Genomic DNA, 22,698 nt, shown 5'->3' on the forward strand with positions numbered 1-22,698 from the left:
TGCTCGAATTCCCATTCTGCAGCAAATTTTCAGAACTCATCTCCGGAGAATTGGGGTCCATTGTCTGAAATTACCCTATCTGGCTGGCCATAGCGGGCAAACTGAGCCTTGCAGCGTTTGATCGTTGTCTCTGCTGAGAGGTCAGGGAGGAGGTCAATCTCCCATAAGTCTGAGTAATGATCGACTACCAGCAGAAAGTCTTTGCCACTGTGCTGGAAGAGATCTAGACTTACTATCTGCCAGGGGCGCATCGGTAGCTCGTGGGACATCATCGTCTCTCTCTGTTGCTCAATGGCATATTCATTGCAGATTGTGCATTTACTGACATAGTCTTTGATTTCACTCTGCATTCCTGGCCAATACAGTGTGTCACGTGCTTGTCTGTAACAGGCCTCACCTCCAATGTGACTTGAGTGCACGCGCACCAACATCTCAGGGCGCAGAGACCAGGGAATAACGACTCTCTGACCCTTGAATATTACTCCATTTTGAACACTGGGCCAATAATCTCTGACGGCTAAAGCAGTTTCTTCCTTGCAGTCGGGCCAGCCCATCAGAATCACAGACCTCAATGCCTGGAGTTGCTCGTCCCGGTCTGTGTGCTGTCTGATTTGTATAAGGCACTGGTCCGTGACATTGAGGTAGTCAGCCTGGTTGATGTGTTCAACATCCACTTGCTCTGTTTGTAAGCGGCACACTGCGTGTCGTTCATGCATGGAGCGTGTGTGAGTGCCTGATGCAGTAGCCCTGCTGAGCGTGTCACTCACATACATCTCTGGCCCTGGCTTATACACCACCTTGAGGTTGTAGTTTTGTAGGGCCAGTAGCATGCTCTGCAGTTGTTTCGGGGCATTCAGGAGAGGCTTGCTGAATATAGCAATAAGGGGCTTGTGATCTGTCTCTGCGGTAATATTGTCGCGCCCGTACAGGTAGTGGTGGAAGCGTTGGCATGCAAACACAATGCTGAGGCACTCCTTCTCTATCTGGGCATAGTTCTGCTCTGTTGGGGTGAGTGCCCTAGAGGCGAATGCCACAGGCTGGCCCTCCTGCATGAGGCAACAGCCAAGTCCATACTGGCTTGAGTCACTCTGAATCGTGACAGGTTTTGACATATCGTAGTATCGCAGTACAGGTGTCTGGGTGACCAGTTGTTTTATTTCCCTCACCGCTGCGTCATGTTTTGGGAGCCAATGCCAGATGGTGTCCTTGTCCATGAGCCTCCTTAGTGGCTCACACACTTCAGAGAGCCGCGGTAGGAACTTGGCCAGGTAGGTGACGAATCCGACGAAGCGCTGCACTGCCTTCACGTCAGATGGGTGGGGCATTTCCAAGACAGCCTTCACTTTTTCAGGATCCGCCTTCAATCCGGTGGAGGACAAGATGTGCCCATGAAAGCGGACCTCTGGCACTTTAAACTGAAGCTTTTTATGCTTAGCCTTAGCTTGACCTGTCTGCATCTGACCATCAGGGCCAGCAGCTTGGCGTCATGGTCACATTCTGCCTCCTCATCACTGTCCCCACAGCCCACTACGAGGATGTCATCTGCTATGGGTTCCACGCTACTGAATCCCATCAACAGCTCATGCTGTTTCCGCTGATACACCTCTGGAGCCACGGAGACACCAAACGGGAGCTTCAACCACCTCCTCCTGCCCCAGGGTGTCCAAAAGGTGGTCATGTAGCTGCTGGGCTCGTCGAGCTTGCACTACAGGAAGGCATCTCTGGCGTCCACGAGCGTGAAGACTCTGGCCTTTGGGAGCTTGTAAAGAACATCCTCCAATGTGGGCATAATGTAATGTGAGCGTCGCAGAGCCCGGTTGAGGTGTTTAGGATCAATGCATATCCGTAGCTTGTCTGGTTTCTTGACGATGACCATATTACTTATCCAGTCTGTAGGCTCGGTGAAAGATATCATGTGGCCATCTGCTTCGTATTTGTCAAGCTGAGCCTTTGTAGCTGCTTTCATGGCCACTGGTACATTGCGGGATGCACACTGGACAGGCTGGATTGCTGCGTCCAACTCAAAGTGGACTTCGCCGGGAACTGACTCGACCGGTGCGTTGAAGACATCATGGTACTTGCTTAGGAGTGTCTCCTTGCTCAGGGGCCCAGCCTGGACATTGTCTATAATGTTAAGATCAGCTGGGATGGTGAAGTTAATAAGTCCAAGGCGCTCGCATGTAGAACCTGACAGTAATGGCTGTTGACTAGCCTTAACTATTTCAAACGCAAGGGTGTGTTTCTGGCCACGTAAAACACACTCTGTCACAAACAGGCCTAAAGAGGTCATGAACTGTCCTGAATACAGTTTCAGCTTGGTGCTACTCTGTGTGAGTTTGTCTCTGGGCGCGAGCCTCCTTTTGTCTTTAAGGCTCATAACGTTACATGTGGCCCCTGAATCTAGCTGGCATTGCTGTGGTTTATTATTAAGTAGCAGAGTGACAAACCACTTTTGTCCTTTTGCCCTCATTGCCCCTATGCACTCGCTAGCATATACATCCTTTGTGCTGTTGTTCCCTTCATCTGTGTTTGTTTCAATGGAGTGCACTTTACCCTCCTTTCTCTTGCTTTTCATGCAGACTCTTGCGAAGTGATTGGCTGTACCACAGGATTTGCATATTTTTCCATAGGCTGGGTAGTGTTCTTTTCCTCGTCCATGAGAAATGCCATAATATCGGCATGTATTGGGGTTGTCTGCTGCAGAGTTGGCTGTAGTATTAGCATTAGCTGTGGCAAAGGGGAATTTCTTTACAGGCTGCCTGAATGTAGCATTGACATTGTCCATATGTTGCCTTTCTAGCTCCATGGACCTTATCCGTATATCAGTAAGCTCTGCTGCACGGCATGTCTCCACTGCCAAGACCAGCGTCAGGTCACGTTCTCTCAGCAAACGTCTGCGGGTGCCCTCATCAGTTATGCCAAGCACTATCTTATCTCTGATCAGTTCATCTCTTAAAGCACCATAGTCACATGTAGCTGCCTTTTCCCTTAGCCTAGTGACAAAGCTGTCAATGGACTCCCCGTCCTCCTGTTTGGAACAACCGAAAACATAACGCTCGTAGATAACGTTCTTTGCTGGCTTAAAGCAATGTTCAAGAGCATCAAGAATAGCTGTCGCGTTACCTTGCTGAGCTGCTGTTAGGTTCAGGTTGTGTTTGTATACGTGTCGGCATTCTGTTCCCATTATAGTCCTCAAAGTGGCAGCCACTACCTCATCGTCCTTTTCCCGAAGTCCCGTTGCTAGTGCATAGTCCTCCCATTCACCTCTAAACGTATCCCAGTTTGTGCTCCAATCTCCGCTGAGCTTCATAATGGCGGGAGGGGGAATGTTCGCTGCCATGTCTAACCGGTGCTAACAACAGTGAAGCTAACTAGCAAACTCACTCTAGCTAAGGACAATTCCGGCGTCCGGCGAAGTTTTACTCAAATAAGCATTTTTGGGGGGTAAACCAGAACAGGTGACTCTAATTTGCGGAAAGCATGGTTAGTTATCCCACTTCTGACACCATGTTTGAATGTTAAATGACGAGACAGAGGCATTGATGCGAGTAACCAGTCTTGTTCAGTATATTGCAATACATCCAGGTATTTCAAGCACACCGGTAAAAACACTGGAGTTGCAGTAATTAACATTTACCAATAGATGGCATCACTGTGCCATCTTACACCCATAACACCTACCTAACGTTACAGTAGTTGGCTACTTATACATCAAACGTGCCAGTATATTAACTACAGGCTAACTAACTACTCAATGTTAATTGACTTGATTATTCCCGTCATTCTTAGCTTAGCTAAATGGTATAGTCGTTGTGCTTTCGTAAATTCTCTCTGGCTCTCTACTCCGATTTCAGAGCATCTCCCCTGAGAGACCAGAGCGCAGAATAATGAATTTACGAGCCGCTCAACACCCGTTAAATATGGTAAACGTCGGCAAAAAAAGTGTAATTAAATTGTTTCCAGCAGCACCAGAAAGCTAAAATCAACCCTACTCCTCGGCCTGAGCATCCAGCACTCCAGATTGAATTTAATAACACACCCAAAGTCGAACAATGTCTAACTAGTAATTTGTTATGCTAACTAGCTAGCAAGATGTTGCATAGCAACAGCATCAACTTCCGGTAAAGAAGGCAAAGAGCTGGTCGGTTACAGTATACTAAAATGAACTAATAGTATGTACTATATATTCACTAAATATGTAGTATACAGTATACTAAAATGAACTAATAGTATGTAGTATATACTCATTAAATATGTAGTATACAGTATACTAAAATGAACTAATAGTATGTAGTATATACTCATTAAGTATGTAGTATTGTCACGTCCTGGCCAGTATAAGGGTTAATTGTTATTGTAGTTTGGTCAGGACGTGGCAGAGGGTATTTGTTTTATGTGGTTCAGGGTGGTGTGTTGGTAAGAGGGCGTTTGATTTAGTATTTCCGGGTTTTGGTTTATGATCTATGTTTATATAATTCTATGTTGAGTCTAGTGTGTCTGTTTCTATGTTTGGGTTCATTGGGGTTGGGACTCTCAATTGAAGGCAGGTGTTGTCTATTTGCCTTTATTGAGAGTCCAATATATGAGGGTGTGTTTGTCTGTTGTGGGAGATTGTTCTTGGATTGCTGTGTTGCCTTCAAGACTGTCATTTTGTCGTTCATCGTTTTAGTTATTTTTGTATACGTGTTTGTTTGGTTTTTCCTTCTTTTCCCGTAAATAAAGAGGATGAGTATACACATACCTGCTGCGTTTTGGTCCGCCATTTCTAACGACGAGCGTGACAAGTATACAGTATACTAAAATGAACTAATAGTATGTAGTATATGCTCATTAAGTATGTAGTATACAGTATACTAAAATGAACTAATAGTATGTACTATTTATTCATTAAATATGTAGTATACAGTATACTAAAATGAACTAATAGTATGTAGTATATACTCATTAGGTATGTAGTATACAGTATACTAAAATGAACTAATAGTATGTAGTATATACTCATTAGGTATGTAGTATACAGTATACTAAAATAAACTAATAGTATGTAGTATATACTCATTAAGTATGTAGTATACAGTATACTAAAATGAACTAATAGTATGTAGTATATACTCATTAAGTATGTAGTATACAGTATACTAAAATGAACTAATAGTATGTAGTATATACTCATTAAGTATGTAGTATACAGTATGTTAGTATGGGTATTCGAACACAGCTCTAGACTCCCCTCTCCCCCTCATCTCTGCACACTAGACTGTCACCTCTAAACCAGAGACAATCACACAAACTCTGACTGTAGTCTATGGTCACACCCTCAAATGGCACCCTTCTCCTTATTTAATGTATTGCTTCCCCCACAGCTCTGGTCTAAAGTAGTGCACTTCATAGGGAACAGGGTGCCAGTTGGGATTAGAGCCTATTTGTATGGGCCTGTATGCTACACCTGGACATGGGCCGGTTTCCTGTATCCATGGTGCTGGGTTGTAGTGTCAGCCTAGTGACCGTTGCTTAGCGACAGGCGGAGGACTGATCAGCGATGCAGAATGAACGGAACTGAACTGTTTGTTTTTCTTCACCCTGTTGTTTTGTTTACCTGTTCTGGTTTTTGTTTACCTGTTCAGTGACAAGGGGCAGGAGATGTTTTTGCGTTACTGCTCTCTCTCTGTGTGTGTGTGTGTGTGTGTGTGTGTGTGTGTGTGTGTGTGTGTGTGTGTGTGTGTGTGTGTGTGTGTGTGTGTGTGTGTGTCTGGTTTTTAATGTGTGTGTATTAGATGAATGCTTACAGGCTTCCCAGCCAACCAATGGTGAACAGACAGAAGCGTGGTGGAATACTCACCTGAGTTAAAGGCTGAGTACTAAATGGTACCCTATTCCCTATGTAGTGCACTACCTTTGACCAGTAATGCACTAGATCGTGACTAGGGGGCCATTTGGAAGTCAAACCAAACTACACTCCTCATGACCCTTGTTGTTGCTCAGTCACTAATGGCTGGGTTTTGGTTAGTCTTTAATCACTGGTATCTCTCTTCTCCACTTGTATCTCTCTCTCCTACACTGGAATCTCTCTTCTCCACTGGTATCTCTCTCTCTATTCTCCACTGGTATCTCTCTCTCTATTCTCCACTGGTATCTCTCTCTTTCTCCACTGGTATCTCACTCTCTCTTCTCCACTTGTATCTCTCTCTCCTACACTGGAATCTCTCTTCTCCACTGGTATCTCTATCTCCTACACTGGTCTCTCTCTTTTCTCCACTGGTATCTCTCTCTCTTTTCTCCGCTGGTATCTCTCTCTCTATTCTCCACTGGTATCTCTCTCTTTCTCCACTGGTATCTCACTCTCTTTTCTCCACTGGTATCTCTCTCTGCATCGGTGCTCTCCCTACTTTTAACCTACTTCTCTGTTGTCATTTCTCAATCTCTTTTTACTGTTAGAGACTAAAGGCTGAGTGTTTGTCTGTACCAAATGGCACCCTATTCCCTATGTAGTACACTACTTTTGACCAAGGCCCTATTCCCTATGAAGTGCACTACTTTTGACCAGGGCCCTATTCCCTATGAAGTGCACTACTTTAGACCAGGGCCCTGTTCCCTATATAGTGCACATTATGTATTCAATGTAGACAAGACAAATACATAATTTGTGTGTTATTAGTTTAAGCAGACTGTGTGTCTATTGTTGACTTAGATGAAGATCAGATCAAATTTGATGACCAATTTATGCAGAAATCCAGGTAATTCAAAAGGGTTCACATACTTTTTCTTGCCACTGTATGTACAACAGGTGTGTGTGTGTATTTATATATATGTGTGTGTGTATGAGGCGTATGGACATGTGTATGTCCAGTGAACTACCCAGAAACAAAGACTATATTAATCTCTCTCTCTCTCTCTCTCTCTCTCTTCTCTCTCCTCTCTCTCTCCTCTCTCTCTCTCTCTCATTAAAATTCCAGTTAAACAAGAGCATTATGGAACCATTTTAGGAACCAAAAACAATATAATTTAATTGCTATTATTAACAAAGAATTACAGCCCAGTTAGATCAGGGGTGTATTTAAGTCACCACTGTAGCATAATGGGGGAAGCCTTCAGTGTAATCCTAAATGTTGAGTAGTAGTGTGGATCTAGGATCAGGTCTGTTTCCTAGTGAATACACCCCATGGTGTTGAGTAGGAGGGTTGATCTAGGATCAGGTCTGTTTCCTAGTGAATACACCCCATGGTGTTGAATAGGAGGGTTGATCTAGGATCAGGTCTGTTTCCTAGTGAATACACCCCATGGAGTTGAATAGGAGGGTTGATCTAGGATCAGGTCTGTTTCCTAGTGAATACACCCCATGGTGTTGAATAGGAGGGTTGATCTAGGATCAGGTCTGTTTCCTAGTGAATACACCCCATGGTGTTGAATAGGAGTGTTGATCTAGGATCAGGTCTGTTTCCTAGTGAATACACCCCATGGTGTTGAATAGGAGGGTTGATCTAGGATCAGGTCTGTTTCCTAGTGAATACACCCCATGGTGTTGAATAGGAGTGTTGATCTAGGATCAGGTGTGTTTCCTAGTGAATACACCCCATGGTGATGAATAGGAGGGTTGATCTAGGATCAGGTCTGTTTCCTAGTGAATACACCCCATGGTGTAGAATAGGAGTGTTGATCTAGGATCAGGTCTGTTTCCTAGTGAATACACCCCATGGTGTTGAATAGGAGTGTTGATCTAGGATCAGGTCTGTTTCCTAGTGAATACACCCCATGGTGTTGAATAGGAGTGTTGACCTAGGATCAGGTCTGTTTCCTAGTGAATACACCCCATGGTGTTTAATTGGAGTGTTGATCAAGGATCAGGTCTGTTTCCTAGTGAATACACCCCATGGTGTTGAATAGGAGTGTTGATCTAGGATCAGTTGTCCCCGGTCCAAATGATTCAGATTATAATTCTGATCCACTGTTACGAACCGGCTCATAGTCCGTAACAAAGAGGGAGACAACGTGGAGATATAGAAAAAAATATATTTATTAAATAAAGTGAACTATATACAAGTAACAATGGGGTATGTAGTCAGTAGTGGAAGGGAGTGGATGTGTTCACAGATGGTGATAATGAGGGCTGTTGAGAGGTGCCAAAACAAATGAACAAATGAAATGCCACAACCAAAAACAACAGTGTGTCTGGGTGGAGAGAGTCTCCTCAATGAATGGGGGAAAGGTGTATTTATCCCTGGGAGAGTCGTCACACACACACAATGTTTTTTCTCCATAACGTTTGTACACTGTTACTATCCATTCTACCATTAGGTTGGTAGCCCAACACTGTTACTATCCATTCTACCATTTGGTTGGTACTCCAACACTGTTACTATCCATTCTACCATTAGGTTGGTACCCCAACACTGTTACTATCCATTCTACCATTAGGTTGGTACCCCAACACTGTTACTATCCATCCTACCATTAGGTTGGTACCCCAACACTGTTACTATCCATTCTACCATTAGGTTGGTACCCCAACACTGTTACTATCCATTCTACCATTAGGTTGGTACTCCAACACTGTTACTATCCATTCTACCATTAGGTTGGTACTCCAACACTGTTACTATCCATTCTACCATTAGGTTGGTACTCCAACACTGTTACTATCCATTCTACCATTAGGTTGGTACCCCAACACTGTTACTATCCATTCTACCATTAGGTTGGTACCCCAACACTGTTACTATCCATGTTGAACCATCCTGCCTGTCTATTCTGCCTGGTCTCCCCACACCCAGGGGTTAAAGCAACAGACAGCAAGACCATGTTGAACCATCCTGCCTGTCTATTCTGCCTGGTCTCCCCACACCCAGGGGTTAAGGCAACAGACAGCAAGAACATGTTGAACCATCCTGCCTGTCTATTCTGCCTGGTCTCCCCACACCCAGGGGTTGACTACAACTGTTGATCTGAAGCAGTGAACAAAGACAGGGGTCCAGCTCCACAAGAAGGTTGATCATCCTAGAACTTGACTCAGTTCCTTTTCTCAACACCATGTCGATGATGTCACGTGCCTTCTCTGCCCTCTCAGCTATCCCCTTTAGTGAGTCCATTTCCTCACTTCCTTCAGACAGGGTGAGTTGTAATCCCATAAAGAATCTAAGGAAGGTCTTTGGTCAAGATGTCAACATGGTGGTGTGTATCTTTGACTAGCCTGACTATCAGCCTCCCCATCTGTATAGAACAAGAGATCATTCCCTTAATTGTGTTTTCAAAATCATGTTGTGGAAATTCTTTCACACAGAGACACTCGAAGTCAATCTGAAAAGAATCATTGTTTATTGTCAGCGAGCTGGAGAGGTTCCAACCAATCAGGAGCTCTCCCTGGTCAGACCCAACTCAATGTACCATAGTACACATGTCAATCAGGATCTCTCCATGGTCAGACCCAACTCAATGTACCATAGTACACATGTCAATCAGGATCTCTCCCTGGTCAGACCCAACTCAATGTACCATAGTACACATGTCAATTAGGATCTCTCCCTGGTCAGACCCAACTCAATGTACCATAGTACACATGTCAATCAGGATCTCTCCCTGGTCAGACCCAGCAGTTGTCTTATATACGGCTATACACAGACAAGTTATATTTGCATGATTTAGTATAATTAATGAATCATTACCGTTTTGTTCCATTCATGTGACCGACCAATACTGGTTCATAACATTTAACAGACCAGTACTGGTTCATAACATTTAACAGACCAATACTGGTTCATAACATTTGACAGACCGACACCTCACCAGGCTTCTTCTCTCTAAACTGAGACCTTGAAACTGAGATATCTCCTTCTCAAAACAACATCTGGGCTTACTGCCAAATTACAGCTACTGATAGTGAGGATTTGTACAGTCAGCCACTTGATGAACACACAAATTAGTTTATAGAACAGCACATTAATAAAACACAGACATTTGTTAAAAGAATAGCACAAACATAAACATTTCCCTTACAATCATTTAAGTGTCTTTGTCCACAGACTAAGAGACAGGCCTCAGCATCTTCAGATTAGGTGAAGAAGTGTCTTTGTCCACAGACTAGGAGACAGGCCTCAGCATCTTCAGATTAGGTGAAGAAGTGTCTTTGTCCACAGACTAGGAGACAGGCCTCAGCATCTTCAGATTAGGTGAAGAAGTGTCTTTTTCCACAGACTAGGAGACTGGCCTCAGCATCTTCAGATTAGGTGAAGAAGTGTCTTTGTCCACAGACTAGGAGACTGGCCTCAGCATCTTCAGATTAGGTGAAGAAGTATCTTAGTCCACAGACTAGGAGACAGGTCTCTGCGTCTTCAGATTAGGTGCTACAAGACAGAGGATGGAGGAGAAGGGAAGAGAGAGATCAAAAAGTATGGAGAAGAATGAGGAGTGAGATACACCTGAGATAATGATGTGATGATGGTCCTATGATACACCTGAGATAATGATGTGATGATGGACCTATGATACACCTGAGATAATTATGTGATGATGGTCCTATGATACACCTGAGATAATGATGTGATGATGGTCCTATGATACACCTGAGATAATGATGTGATGATGGTCCTATGATACACCTGAGATAATGATGTGATGATGGACCTATGATACACCTGAGATAATGATGTGATGATGGTCCTATGATAGAACTATAATAAGATACATTTATTACAGGCAACAACACAAAAACATGCTTCCATTCTGAAAAACACTTTCTCTTTGATCTGGGTAGCTATGTTTTTATTTGACCTATATTTAATCATTCCACATATTCAAGGGAGGGAGAAAAGAAAACGGTCTTACCTAGATTCACTCAAGTGCTTAACAAGATGGTGTTCATGTTCAATGAGAGCTTTGAGACAAGCTCCCGTCACTTCTGGTCCTTTAGGGAGGACTGATCTCAGTAGTTCTCTCATTCGGGCCTGTTCAGTTGTTTCAGCTTTTATTCTGGAGTACTCTTCATCGCCAATCATGCTCTTTGACGACAGATCATCTGCTATTGGCATTGGGTTTTTGACTCCCTGAATGAGTTCAGCCCTGTGTTTCTTCAGAAACTCCTCAGCAGGAATCCCAGGGAGTGTTAATGCTGAAGGGGGGTGAATTAAATGAATATGTCTTTAGGGTGAACAGCAGCTGTTTCTACATCTAACAGTCTCTCCAGTTATCATTCCCCTGATAGTCATTTCTTGTATAGAGCTGACTCCAGGGTTGTAGTCAATTCACATTCAAGTCAGTCAATTTAAAATAAAACACTGAAATGTTTTTTTTTCTTCGTATAAGTCATTGAAAATAGATGCCCATTTCCAGTTATTGAATTGGAATTTCAGTTAACTTCCTGAATTGACTGATTTATTTGGTATTGCCACCTACCCTGGCTGACACGATTGCCTATTCTACATAACATACAGAGCCTTACAAAAGTGTTCATACCCCTTGGAATTCTCTATTGTGTTACATAGTGGGATTAAAATGTATTTAATTGTAATGTTTAGTCAAACATCTATTGAAAATACTCTGTAATGTCAAAGTGGACCTGTCCCCCATACATTCAACATCTGGAAGGTCCCTCAGTCCAGTATCACATTTCAAGCACAGATTCAACTATACACAAAGACCAGGGATGTTTTTGAAAGCCTTATATACAGTGCCTTCAGAAATATTCAGACCCCTTGACTTTTCCACACAATCCTCAGCAATCTAGTGACACAGCTCAGTGCTAGAGGAATCACTACAGACCCTGGTTCGATTCCTGGCTGTATCACAACCGGACGTGATTGAGAGTCCCATAGGGCGGCGCACACATTGTAAATAAGAATTTGTTCTTAACTGGCTAGTTAAATAACAGTTAATCAAAAACATCTACACACAATACCCCATAACGACATCACACTACTCCATAATGACATCACAATACCCCATAATGACATCACAATACCACATAACGACAAAGTGAAAACAGGTGTAGAATTTCTTTTCAAATGTATAAAAAATAAGAAACAGAAATTCCTTATTTACATAAGTATTCAGACCGTTTGCTATGAGACTCGAAATTTAGCTCAGGTGCATCCTGTTTCCATTGATCATCCTTAACCTGTTGGGGCTAGGGGGCAGCATTTGCACGTCTGGATAAAAAAAATGTACCCGATTTAATCTGGTTACTAATCCTACCCAGTAACTAGAATATGCATATACTTATTATATATGGATAGAAAACACTCTAAAGTTTCTAAAACTGTTTGAATGGTGTCTGTGAGTATAACAGAACTCATTTGGCAGGCAAAACCCTGAGACATTTTCTGACAGGAAGTGGATACCTGATGTGTTGTATTGACTTTAAACCTATCCCATTGAAAAACACAGGGGCTTAGGAATATTTTGGCACTTCCTATTGCTTCCACTAGATGTCACCAGCCTTTACAAAGTGTTTTGAGTCTTCTGGAGGGAGATCTGACCGAACAAGAGCCATGGAACGATGATGTCCCATTAGACACCTGGCGCGCGAGTTCATGTTGGGTACCCTCGTTCCAATACGTTATAAAAGAGTATGCATTCGTCCACCTTGAATATTATTCATGTTCTGGTTAAAAAGGCCCTAATGATTTATGCTATACAACGTTTGACATGTTTGAACGAACGGAAATATATTTTTCCCCTCGTTCATGACGAGAAGTCCGGCTGGCTTACATCATGTGCTAACGAGACGGAGATTTTTGGACATAAATGATGAGCTTTTTTGAACAAAACTACATTCGTTATGGACCTGTGATACCTGGAAGTGACATCTGATGAAGAGAATCAAAGGTAATGGATTATTTACATAGTATTTTCGATTTTAGATCTCCCCAACATGACGTCTAGTCTGTATCGCAACGCGTATTTTTCTGGGCGCAGTGCTCAGATTATTGCAAAGTGTGATTTCCCAGTAAGGTTATTTTTAAATCTGGCAAGTTGATTGCGTTCAAGAGATGTAAATCTATAATTCTTTAAATGACAATATAATATTTTACCAATGTTTTCTAATTTTAATTATTTAATTTGTGACGCTGACTTGACTGCCGGTTATTGGAGGGAAACGATTTCCTCAACATCAATGCCATAGTAAAACGCTGTTTTTGGATATAAATATGAACTTGATAGAACTAAAAATGCATGCATTGTCTAACATAATGTCCTAGGAGTGTCATCTGATGGAGATTGTAAAAGGTTAGTGCATCATTTTAGCTGGTTTTATGGTTTTGGTGACCCTGTCTTTGACTTGACAAAACATTACACACAACTCTTGTAAATGTACTGTCCTAACATACTCTAAATTTATGCTTTCGCCGTAAAACCTTTTTGAAATCGTAAAACGTGGTTAGATTAAGGAGATGTTTATCTTTCAAATGGTGTAAAATAGTTGTATTTTTGAAAAATTTGAATTTTGACATTTATTTGGATTCAAATTTGCCGCTCTTGAAATGCACCTGCTGTTGATGGAGTGCACCACGGGTGGCACGCTAGCGTCCCACCTAGACCCAAGAGGTTAAGATGTTTCTACAACTTGGAGTCCACCTGTGGTAAATTCAATTGATTGGATATGATTTGGGAAGGCACACACCTGTCTATATAAGGTCCCACAGTTGACTGTGCATGTCAGAGCAAAAACCAAGCCATGAGGTCTCAGGAATTGTCCGTAGAGCTCTGATATAGGAATGTGTCGAGGCACAGATCTGGGGAAGGGTACCAAAACATTTCTGCAGCATTGAAGGTTCCCCAAGAACACAGTGGCCTCCATCATTCTTAAATGGAAGAAGTTTGGAACCACCAAGACTCTTCCTAGAGCTGGCCACCGGCCAAACTGAGCAATCGGGGGAGAAGAGCCTTGGTCAGGGAGGTGACCAAGAACCCGATGGTCACTCTGACAGAGCTACAGAGTTCCTCTGTGGAGATGGGAGAACCTTCCAGAAGGACAACCATCTCTGCAGCACTCCACCAATAAGGCCTTTATGGTAGAGCGGCCATACGGAAGCCACTCCTCAGTAAACGGCACATGACAGCCTGCTTGGAGTTTGCCAAAAGGCACAAAGAGACTTTCAGATCATGAGAAACAAGATTCTCTGGTCTGATGAAACCAAGATTGAACTCTTTGGCCTGAATGCCAATCGTCTGGAAGAAACCTGGCACCATCCCTACGGTGAAGCATGGCGGTGGCAGCGTCATGCTGTGGGAATGTTTTTCAGCGGCAGGGAGACTCGTCAGGATCGAGGGAAAGATGAATGGAGCAAAGTACAGAGAGATCCTTGATGAAAACCTGCTCCAGAGTGCTCAGGACCTCAGACTGGGGTGAAGGTTCACCTTCCAAGAGGACAACTACTCTAAGCACACAGACAAGACAACGCAGGAGTGGCTTCGGGACAAGTCTCTGAATGTCTATGAGAGGCCCAGCCAGAGCCCGGACTTGAACCCGATCTAACATCTCTGGAGAGACCTGAAAATCACTGTGCAGCGATGCTCCCCATCCAACCTATCAGAGCTTGAGAGGATCTGCAGAGAAGAATGGGAGAAACTCCCCAAATACAGGTGTGACAAGCTTGTAGCGTCATACTGTGACGGCCCTGAATTTTCCTGAACCGTCTCAGTGCTTCTCCTTCCAATAGGGCGCTTTCCCTTTAATTCTCAATTAAATAGTGCTTCTCCTTCCAATAGGGCGCTTCCCCTTTAATTCCCAATTAAATAGCCAGCATCAGCTGCGCAAAAGTGGGGTTGTGATGGAGACGTGAATGAGGATGTGTTCAACCCTCAGTTCCGAAGCTTCTCTCTTCCGTTTGTTTTGTTGCAGTTAAAAGTGTGCTTTGTAGCCTAATAGAAAGTCTACTCAGGATCGGATCCACTCTTTGCGTCAGTGGACTACACCTCTCCGTTGTTTTTTGTGGCCTTTCTCCGCTGGAGATCTGTCGGCTGATTGTATGTTTGACTGACCGACAGACTACAACCTTTTTGTATAGGGCATTTCATTTGTTTTGGTGTGATGTATACCGTGATGATTTATGTAGTTAGTTGTAGTTGAGGACTTATTAAGATGTGATACGCTTTATAGTTGTGTGGTAAAATATTTGTTATTTTGATTGTATTGTAATGACCTGACAAGATCATGAAGGAACAATTGTCCAGACAGAGGATGGAGTTCACGAATGGACGGTTTATTAACACAACTTAACACAGGCTACTGTTTGGCCGTAGCCCATGCCAAATAAATGAAAGGTACACTACAAAACGAACCGTGACCTTCTCTTGTGAAGCCCAGACGTAAGAGAGAGAACAATGGCTAAACCCGGTCTTAACTTCCAATGCTCCATCCCCCTGCCCAACCCCCCTTCACGCCACTCCGCCAACCACCAGGCTGCCCGGTATCCGAACATTCCAGGCAATCCGTGATTGGCAGATAGCAGGTTGATTGGCATGACCCCGCGAACACTGGTAAGTACGACACAACCCACTAATAGCCTAACACATAACCCACAACTGTCTGTGCGGGTCGCTACACAGCCCCCCCCACCACAAAGTCCCTCGTCCCCGAGGGAACAAACAAAGTCTCTGAAGCGACCCGGAGGTCTCCTTTGCCTGCGTGGCCGTGATGGTCGCAGAGTGTCCAGATGTGAAACAGGGGGCTCCATCCGTGGCAGGGGGCTGCCCCTCTGGGACCCAGGGGATGAAGGAAGGGATATGGGGGACAAGGAAGCGGGAACGGGGAATACAGTCCGTGGCACCGGGGAACCACGCGGTGACACAGGGAGGGAGACAGGGGGAGTGGGCCGTCTGGAGCCTTGTCGACGGCCCCTGGGGGTGGGTGCCTGGAGAATGTCCTTGCCAGAGAGGGGAATTGTGGGGGTCCCTGGGGTTTGGGGAGAAGCGGCCCTTCTGTATGGGGCTAACCTGTCCCGGTGCAGTGCCACCTTTCTCCCCCTGGAAGGAAGCTGCACCCGGTACACAACCTCCCCTACCCTCTCCAGGATGCTGCAGGGCCCCACCCAGTGACTGTCCAACTTGGGGCATCTGCCTTTTTTCCTTAGGGGGCTGTAGACCCAGACCAGCTCCCCAGCCACAAAGTGCCTTCCTCGGGTGTGCACGTCATACTTCCTCTTCTGCCTCACACCTGCATTCACCAGCTGCTCTCTGGCGAAGTTGTGGGCTGTCTCCAGGCGGTCCTGGAGTCTCCGGGCATACTCCGGCCCCGGGGGAACATGAGGGCTATCCAGGGGACGACCAAACGCCATCTCCGCAGGGGTGCGGATCTCTCTCCCCAGCATGAGGAGGGCAGGCGTGCAGGAGGTGGAGTCTTGGACAGCGGAACGGCATGCCATGAGGACCATAGGCAGGTGCTTGTCCCAGTCACGCTGGTGTTTGGCAGAGACGATGGCCAGCTGCTGTCCAAGCGTTTTGTTGAAGCGCTCCACAAGACCATCACTTTGAGGATGGAGAAGAGTAGTGCGGGTCTTGTGCATACCCAGCCTCTCACACATGGTGGCGAACACACGGGACTCAAAGTTTCTGCCTTGGTCGCTGTGGATGGACTCCGCAGCTCCAAACCTGCTGAACATGACCCCGCGAACACTGGTAAGTACGACACAACCCACTAATAGCCTAACACATAACCCACAACTGTCTGTGCGGGTCGCTACAGTATGATTGACACTGGGTTTACGCTACACTGGTATGAACGGACAAACATTGCGTGACTAAGGTCACTTGAGTTCCCTGAACTTGTTTACCGGGCTGGACTCTCTTTAGGCCCGAGGTACAGGACATTTCTGGAGGAACCAGAGCTCAAAGCTCATCGTTGTTATATTGTTGTGTGTGTGTGTGTGATCATTTGTTGTTGATACAACCCACGCAAAAGAATAGTTGTTTTTGAGGTTCTTTCCAATGTTTTAAGGGTTTATGAAAAGTGTATTTCCATCCTGACTTTTACATGAGTCCTTTGTATTGGTGTAGACTTGACGGACCAGATGGGACTCATTCCCTCCCAAACCAAAAGGAGAAACCAATATTTCCTCTGGTAGGCACAACCTACCTGGCACCCCTATAAACGATAACCTCAAGTCAAAACCGTTACAATACCCAAGAAGATTCTAGGCTGTAATTTCTGCTAAAGGTGATTCAACAAAGTACTGAGTAAAGGGTATGAATACTTATGTAAATGTGATATTTTATTTTTAATAAACCTGTTTTTGCTTTGTCATTATGGGGTGTTGTGATGTCATTATGGGGTATTGTGATGTCATTATGGGGTATTGGGTGTACATTGATGAGGAAAAAAACAACTGAATCCATTTTAGAACAAGGCTGTAATGTAAGAAAATGTGGAAAAGTCAAGGGGTCTGAATACTTTCCTAATGCACAGTAAACTCTCATGTTTACTTACTTGTTGAATGGGTGTCAGTGATGAACTCATCTGAAAGATAAACAACATGAGGTTATATCACTATAAATAGCATCTGGTACAAAAGTACAAAGTGATGATTGACATGTGCTCCTACCTCGTGATACAATTTCTTTCCATACTGTCCTCTCATCATCACTGAATAACTCCATCTCAATGTCAATCCCTGTCATTTTCACAACCACCCTGAAAAAGCTTGGTGTGGTGTCTCTATGTATGAGATGAATCCTCTGGAGGGAGAGAGAGAGATTTAGAGAGAGAGAGAGAGATCAATGCATAGAAATGTGACTTAAATGTCAGATTCATGTTCTTAGTCTACTGAAACTGTACCTGTGGATTGATGGAGGTAGAACAGGGAATGTTCAGTCTGAAGGAACTATTCAGTTTGAAGGACTGCTCTGGTCTGGAGATGAGAATCCTTGAAGACCCTTGAAACTTTGATTCCTGTTGTTCCACAGCCTGTGAAATGAGGCATGGAATACACAGCCAGTCAATGTATAGTCTAATTCAAACATTATTCAGAAAACTAGCAACACACTTATCTTCATTTAATGAGTGTCAACATAAACTGCACCACTGGTTAGTTAAGGTCATCTCTATAATAATGATACCTCACCTGCATTTGGCCGGGGTTACTGGGGAACAGGTATAGGCGTGGAATTAGTGTTTGCTTTTTCACTGTCAGATAGAGCATCAGCTCACAGTGGACATCTAAGTTCCAAGAAAATATATATCTCAGTATAACAGAGATAGCTGAGAATTTGGGATGGAGAATCTTAGCATGGAATCTGGTGACCTCATGCACTTCCTCTAAAGACACTCCATGTTCCTCTACATGAAGAATCTTCATCTCATTCCTCAGGGAAGGGTTGGTCCCTGAACAACACAATAAAAAGGAGACAGAAAGACAAATATTGTGTTATTCATCCAACTAAAACACAAAGAATATGCAGTACCAGATCACAGTAAACTCAAACTCCCAGAACAGTTAATTCATTCATTCAGGAAGTGAAACTCAGTTACATGGAAATGTCTTTCTGAATACTATTTCTATATGGTTTTACCTAAACAGACAAAGTGTGGCAGATGAACTTCCTCCAGTTCACCTAACTCCATAGTGATGTCCAGCAATGGACCACCTTGTGTGTACTGCATGTCTTTCAGAAGGTGACTGTAGGGTTCCCAGTTCCTGAAGTGATACTTCAGAATGACATCTCTCTCACACAGCCAGCGGAGCCCAGACACTGTGCACTCATAACTCCCTTTGGGTGTCCTGTGACTGAGGGCAACAACAAGATATGGTAGAGAGGGTCAATGGTCAAATGGAGAGGTTGGATAAGACTATTCCCAAAGGTAATGGGGAAATACACTAGCAGGTGGAATGAAATGTTAAAAGTTGTTATTTTACCTGAACATTGTCACTCCCTGGACAGTGGAAGTCAAGGGTTCAATCTGAAGCCAGTGTGTGGAGTCCTGAACAAGGACAAGCATGTCAGTAATACATATGGGGCCTGTTTCCTGGACACAGATTGAGTCTATTGCTGGACTAAAAAGCATGCTCAATGGAAGTTTCAATAGAAAGTTCTATAAGGTCCAGGACTAGACTTAATCTGTGTCTGGGAAACTGGCCCACTAACCAAAGTTACTAATCTAATGCATTTATTCAATGTTACATGGAATGCTGGGGATTTATCAATGAAACTGTCTAATGGCAAAATATGACAACAGCTAAAACCATTCATGACTACAAGCAGAACACAGGACTGTCTATATCCCAGTATGAATGGTTGGTCAGTACACACCTGGCTTTGAGACTGTGTTTATATTACTAAAGCAGAACACAGGACTGTCTATATCCCAGTATGAATGGTTGGTCAGCACACACCTGGCTTTGAGACTGTGTTTATATTACTAAAGCAGAACACAGGACTGTCTATATCCCAGTATGAATGGTTGGTCAGTACACATCTGGCTTTGAGACTGTGCCTGACTCCTGCAGGTATGTAAAAGTAAGAATTGACATTATGACTTACCTCAACATGGTCACAAGTCTTACAGCTCTGAGGAATCCCTGAAGCCAAAAGTAGTTATTTAAAATGGACAATCTCATGGAATAATGAATTAATAATTATTAAATAGACTTAATAAAAATTAATATAAGTGATCAACAGTCTCAGAATGTACACTCATTAGCATACCATAATCTGACATTAGTGTTATATTAATTAATGTTTGTGGAAGCAGGAAACAACATCGTTCTGGTCCATGTTTTGTAGATGTTGGGGTCTGATTTCTGGTAGATTCTAGGATGAGAGCTTAAAGGTAGAGTCAGATAAATGATGATGTACGAGCAGCACCACAGATATTGTGATGAGCAAGATGCCTGACTTCTCTCTCACACAGTATCTGCCCATGTGCAAGGGTTCTCTTCACTCTCTAACAGAGTGTTAGTCACGGGACCAAAACAGCAGAGAACTTTAGCCTTGTGCTACAATGCTCTTAGTTGTTGTAGAAATTGACCCACTATGCTGTTTACTTTGTGCATCTACGTCATATTGCTGACTCTACCTTTAAGTTTGTTTTGACCAAATAGATCATGATTGTGTTCCTTGCCTGGGACTCAACTACAATGAACGCTTAAAACAATTTTGATTTAAAAACAATTATCAGTTAACACTCACATTTCTCAGGTCCAGGCTTGATACAACTCTCTCCACCATGGTCTCTGGTGTCCTCAGGTCCAGGCTTGATCCAACTCTCTCCACCATGGTCTCTGGTGTCCTCAGGTCCAGGATTGATACAACTCTCTCCACCATGGTCTCTGGTGTTGGTAAAGCAGAAGGATAGACTGTGATTAAACTAAATACAACTTATAAAGGCTTTATATAGCATACATACAGTCTTCATAAGACATACAACAAGTTTATAAGCGGTGAGAGAACAACTCCCTACGTAGGGCGCATTGCCTAAATGTGACATAACCCACTATGTCAACTTTCATAGAGGCAATACTAATGAAGACATTGCATATGTTGAGGAAAGCCCTTAGAGATGTGAAGTCACCAGTTATCATGAGTTACATACCCCCAGGTAGTGATTAGAGAGAGAATGACATTACAGAGAGGCTGTTCTATTTAACAGGTTCTGATGCCCTCTAGTGGTTACAGAGAGAATGACATTACAGAGAGGCTGTTCTATTTAACAGGTTCTGATGCCCTCTAGTGATTAGAGAGAGAATGACATTACAGAGAGGCTGTTCTATTTAACAGGTTCTGATTCCCTCTAGTGGTTAGAGAGAGAATGACATTACAGAGAGGCTGTTCTATTCAACAGGTTCTGATGCCCTCTAGTGGTTAGAGAGAGAATGACATTACAGAGAGGCTGTTCTATTCAACAGGTTCTGATGCCCTCTAGTGGTTAGAGAGAGAATGACATTACAGAGAGGCTGTTCTATTTAACAGGTTTTGATGCCCTCTAGTGGTTAGAGAGAGAATGACATTACAGAGAGGCTGTTCTATTTAACAGGTTCTGATGCCCTCTAGTGGTTAGAGAGAGAATGACATTACAGAGAGGCTGTTCTATTTAACAGACTGAAATTAAATAGAGGACAGGAATCTACTAACACATTAAAACACACCACTACTACTAATCTAACTGTCTGTAGGTCCAACAGAACACATTAAAACACACCACTACTACTAATCTAACTGTCTGTAGGTCCAACAGAACACATTAAAACACACCACTACTACTAATCTAACTGTCTGTAGGTCCAACAGAACACATTAAAACACACCACTGCTACTAATCTAACTGTCTGTAGGTCCAACAGAACACATTAAAACACACCACTGCTACTAATCTAACTGTCTGTAGGTCCAACAGAACACATTAAAACACACCACTACTAATGTAATTATAGAAATGATGAAACAAATGATAAAACATTGCTATGACTCACCTCTGAATGTGTTGGTCATCTATCTGACACAGGGTCACTGAGGAGGAGTAGTAAACCCCAAACCCAGGATAGAGGGGTTCAGTGAATGTGGTGTGTTCTGTGTGAAGGTGTGTCAGTGTACCAGAGGAGGACACACTATAGAAGGACAAAGTACCAGCTGGCCAGTCCAGATACACACCAACTCTGTTAGAAACAGGACCAGAGATGATTCTGCTGACTCCAACATGGAAAAATGAGTAGAGGCCATCAGAGCAGACTAAACACCAGGACTTCCTATTGGCTCCAATCCAACTGTCATCCTCCCTTCCCTTTCTCTTCATTCCCTTGTACACCACACCAATGTCAGCCCAGTAACCATCCCTCTCCACCTCCCAGTAATAACGAGATCCAGATAAGCCTTCTCTGCAGAGAACTTGGGGATGACAGTCAAATCTGTCTGGATGGTCTTCATAATGCTGCATCTCTTTCACCCGTGTCACCTTCCTGTTCCCCTCAGACAGTATCAGGTTTGGGTGTGCTGTATTTGGGTCCGGGGTGAGATAACAGGCATCTGTAGACAAAAGGAGAGTTTAATCAAACCACATCTTCATATAAAATGTTGTTTTGTAGTTACAGAAAAAGTATTGAATAGTTACTATGTTACTATAGTTCGGAATATTCAGTTAATTAGGATTGAAGAGACTTACATTTCCTCAGCCCTGATTTCAGCCTGCAATCGCCACCATGATCCACACTGTAGGAGAAACAGGTTATTGACTGACAAAGACCTAATTAATCAGTCAACATTTAAACCATATTGTTGTGTTCTGGTGCACTATCCAAATTCATTACTAGAGACATACAGGTATTCTATCCTACCTACTGCATACAGAACAGAGTACAATTCATTACTAGAGACATACAGGTATTCTATCCTACCTACTGCATACAGAACAGAGTAAAATTCATTACTAGAGACATACAGGTATTCTATCCTACCTACTGCATACAGAACGGAGTACAATTCATTACCAGAGACATACAGGTATTCTATCCTACCTACTGCATACAGAACAGAGTACAATTCATTACTAGAGACATACAGGTATTCTATCCTACATACTGCATACAGAACGGAATACAATTCATTACTAGAGACATACAGGTATTCTATCCTACCTACTGCATACAGAACGGAGAACAATTCCAACAGGATATCAGAGATGCAGAAGAAGAGTATTCATGTGGTGATGATGTATGCTGTGTTGGAGTGCTCAGTCTGCTGAGTAAACTTCCCCTTAATTCTACCATCATGTCCTCATGTTAC

General features: G+C 43.4%; 2 protein-coding genes across 2 annotated transcripts in view; one reads left to right on the forward strand and one right to left on the reverse strand.

Annotated features, from left to right (window-relative positions):
- Nucleotides 1-22,698, forward strand: part of LOC106597325 (NACHT, LRR and PYD domains-containing protein 12) — a 141,546-nt gene that overhangs the window by 33,949 nt on the left and 84,899 nt on the right. The window lies entirely within an intron of this gene.
- Nucleotides 9,638-22,698, reverse strand: part of LOC123731704 (NACHT, LRR and PYD domains-containing protein 12) — a 62,827-nt gene continuing 49,766 nt past the window's right edge. Inside the window, exons 9-20 of the mRNA XM_045711101.1 lie at nt 22,079-22,125; nt 21,393-21,942; nt 20,113-20,252; nt 19,465-19,502; nt 18,840-18,904; nt 18,496-18,710; nt 18,048-18,307; nt 17,762-17,890; nt 17,529-17,661; nt 17,414-17,443; nt 10,816-11,098; nt 9,638-10,334 (exon numbers count right to left, since the gene is read on the reverse strand). Coding sequence (XP_045567057.1) covers nt 10,328-10,334; nt 10,816-11,098; nt 17,414-17,443; nt 17,529-17,661; nt 17,762-17,890; nt 18,048-18,307; nt 18,496-18,710; nt 18,840-18,904; nt 19,465-19,502; nt 20,113-20,252; nt 21,393-21,942; nt 22,079-22,125 — 1,897 coding nt within the window. The 3' untranslated portion in view covers nt 9,638-10,327. The remainder of the gene's footprint in view (nt 10,335-10,815; nt 11,099-17,413; nt 17,444-17,528; nt 17,662-17,761; nt 17,891-18,047; nt 18,308-18,495; nt 18,711-18,839; nt 18,905-19,464; nt 19,503-20,112; nt 20,253-21,392; nt 21,943-22,078; nt 22,126-22,698) is intronic.

The sequence above is a fragment of the Salmo salar genome, unplaced genomic scaffold (genome assembly GCF_905237065.1).
Source record: "Salmo salar unplaced genomic scaffold, Ssal_v3.1, whole genome shotgun sequence".
In the NCBI taxonomy this organism is placed as follows: domain Eukaryota; kingdom Metazoa; phylum Chordata; class Actinopteri; order Salmoniformes; family Salmonidae; genus Salmo; species Salmo salar.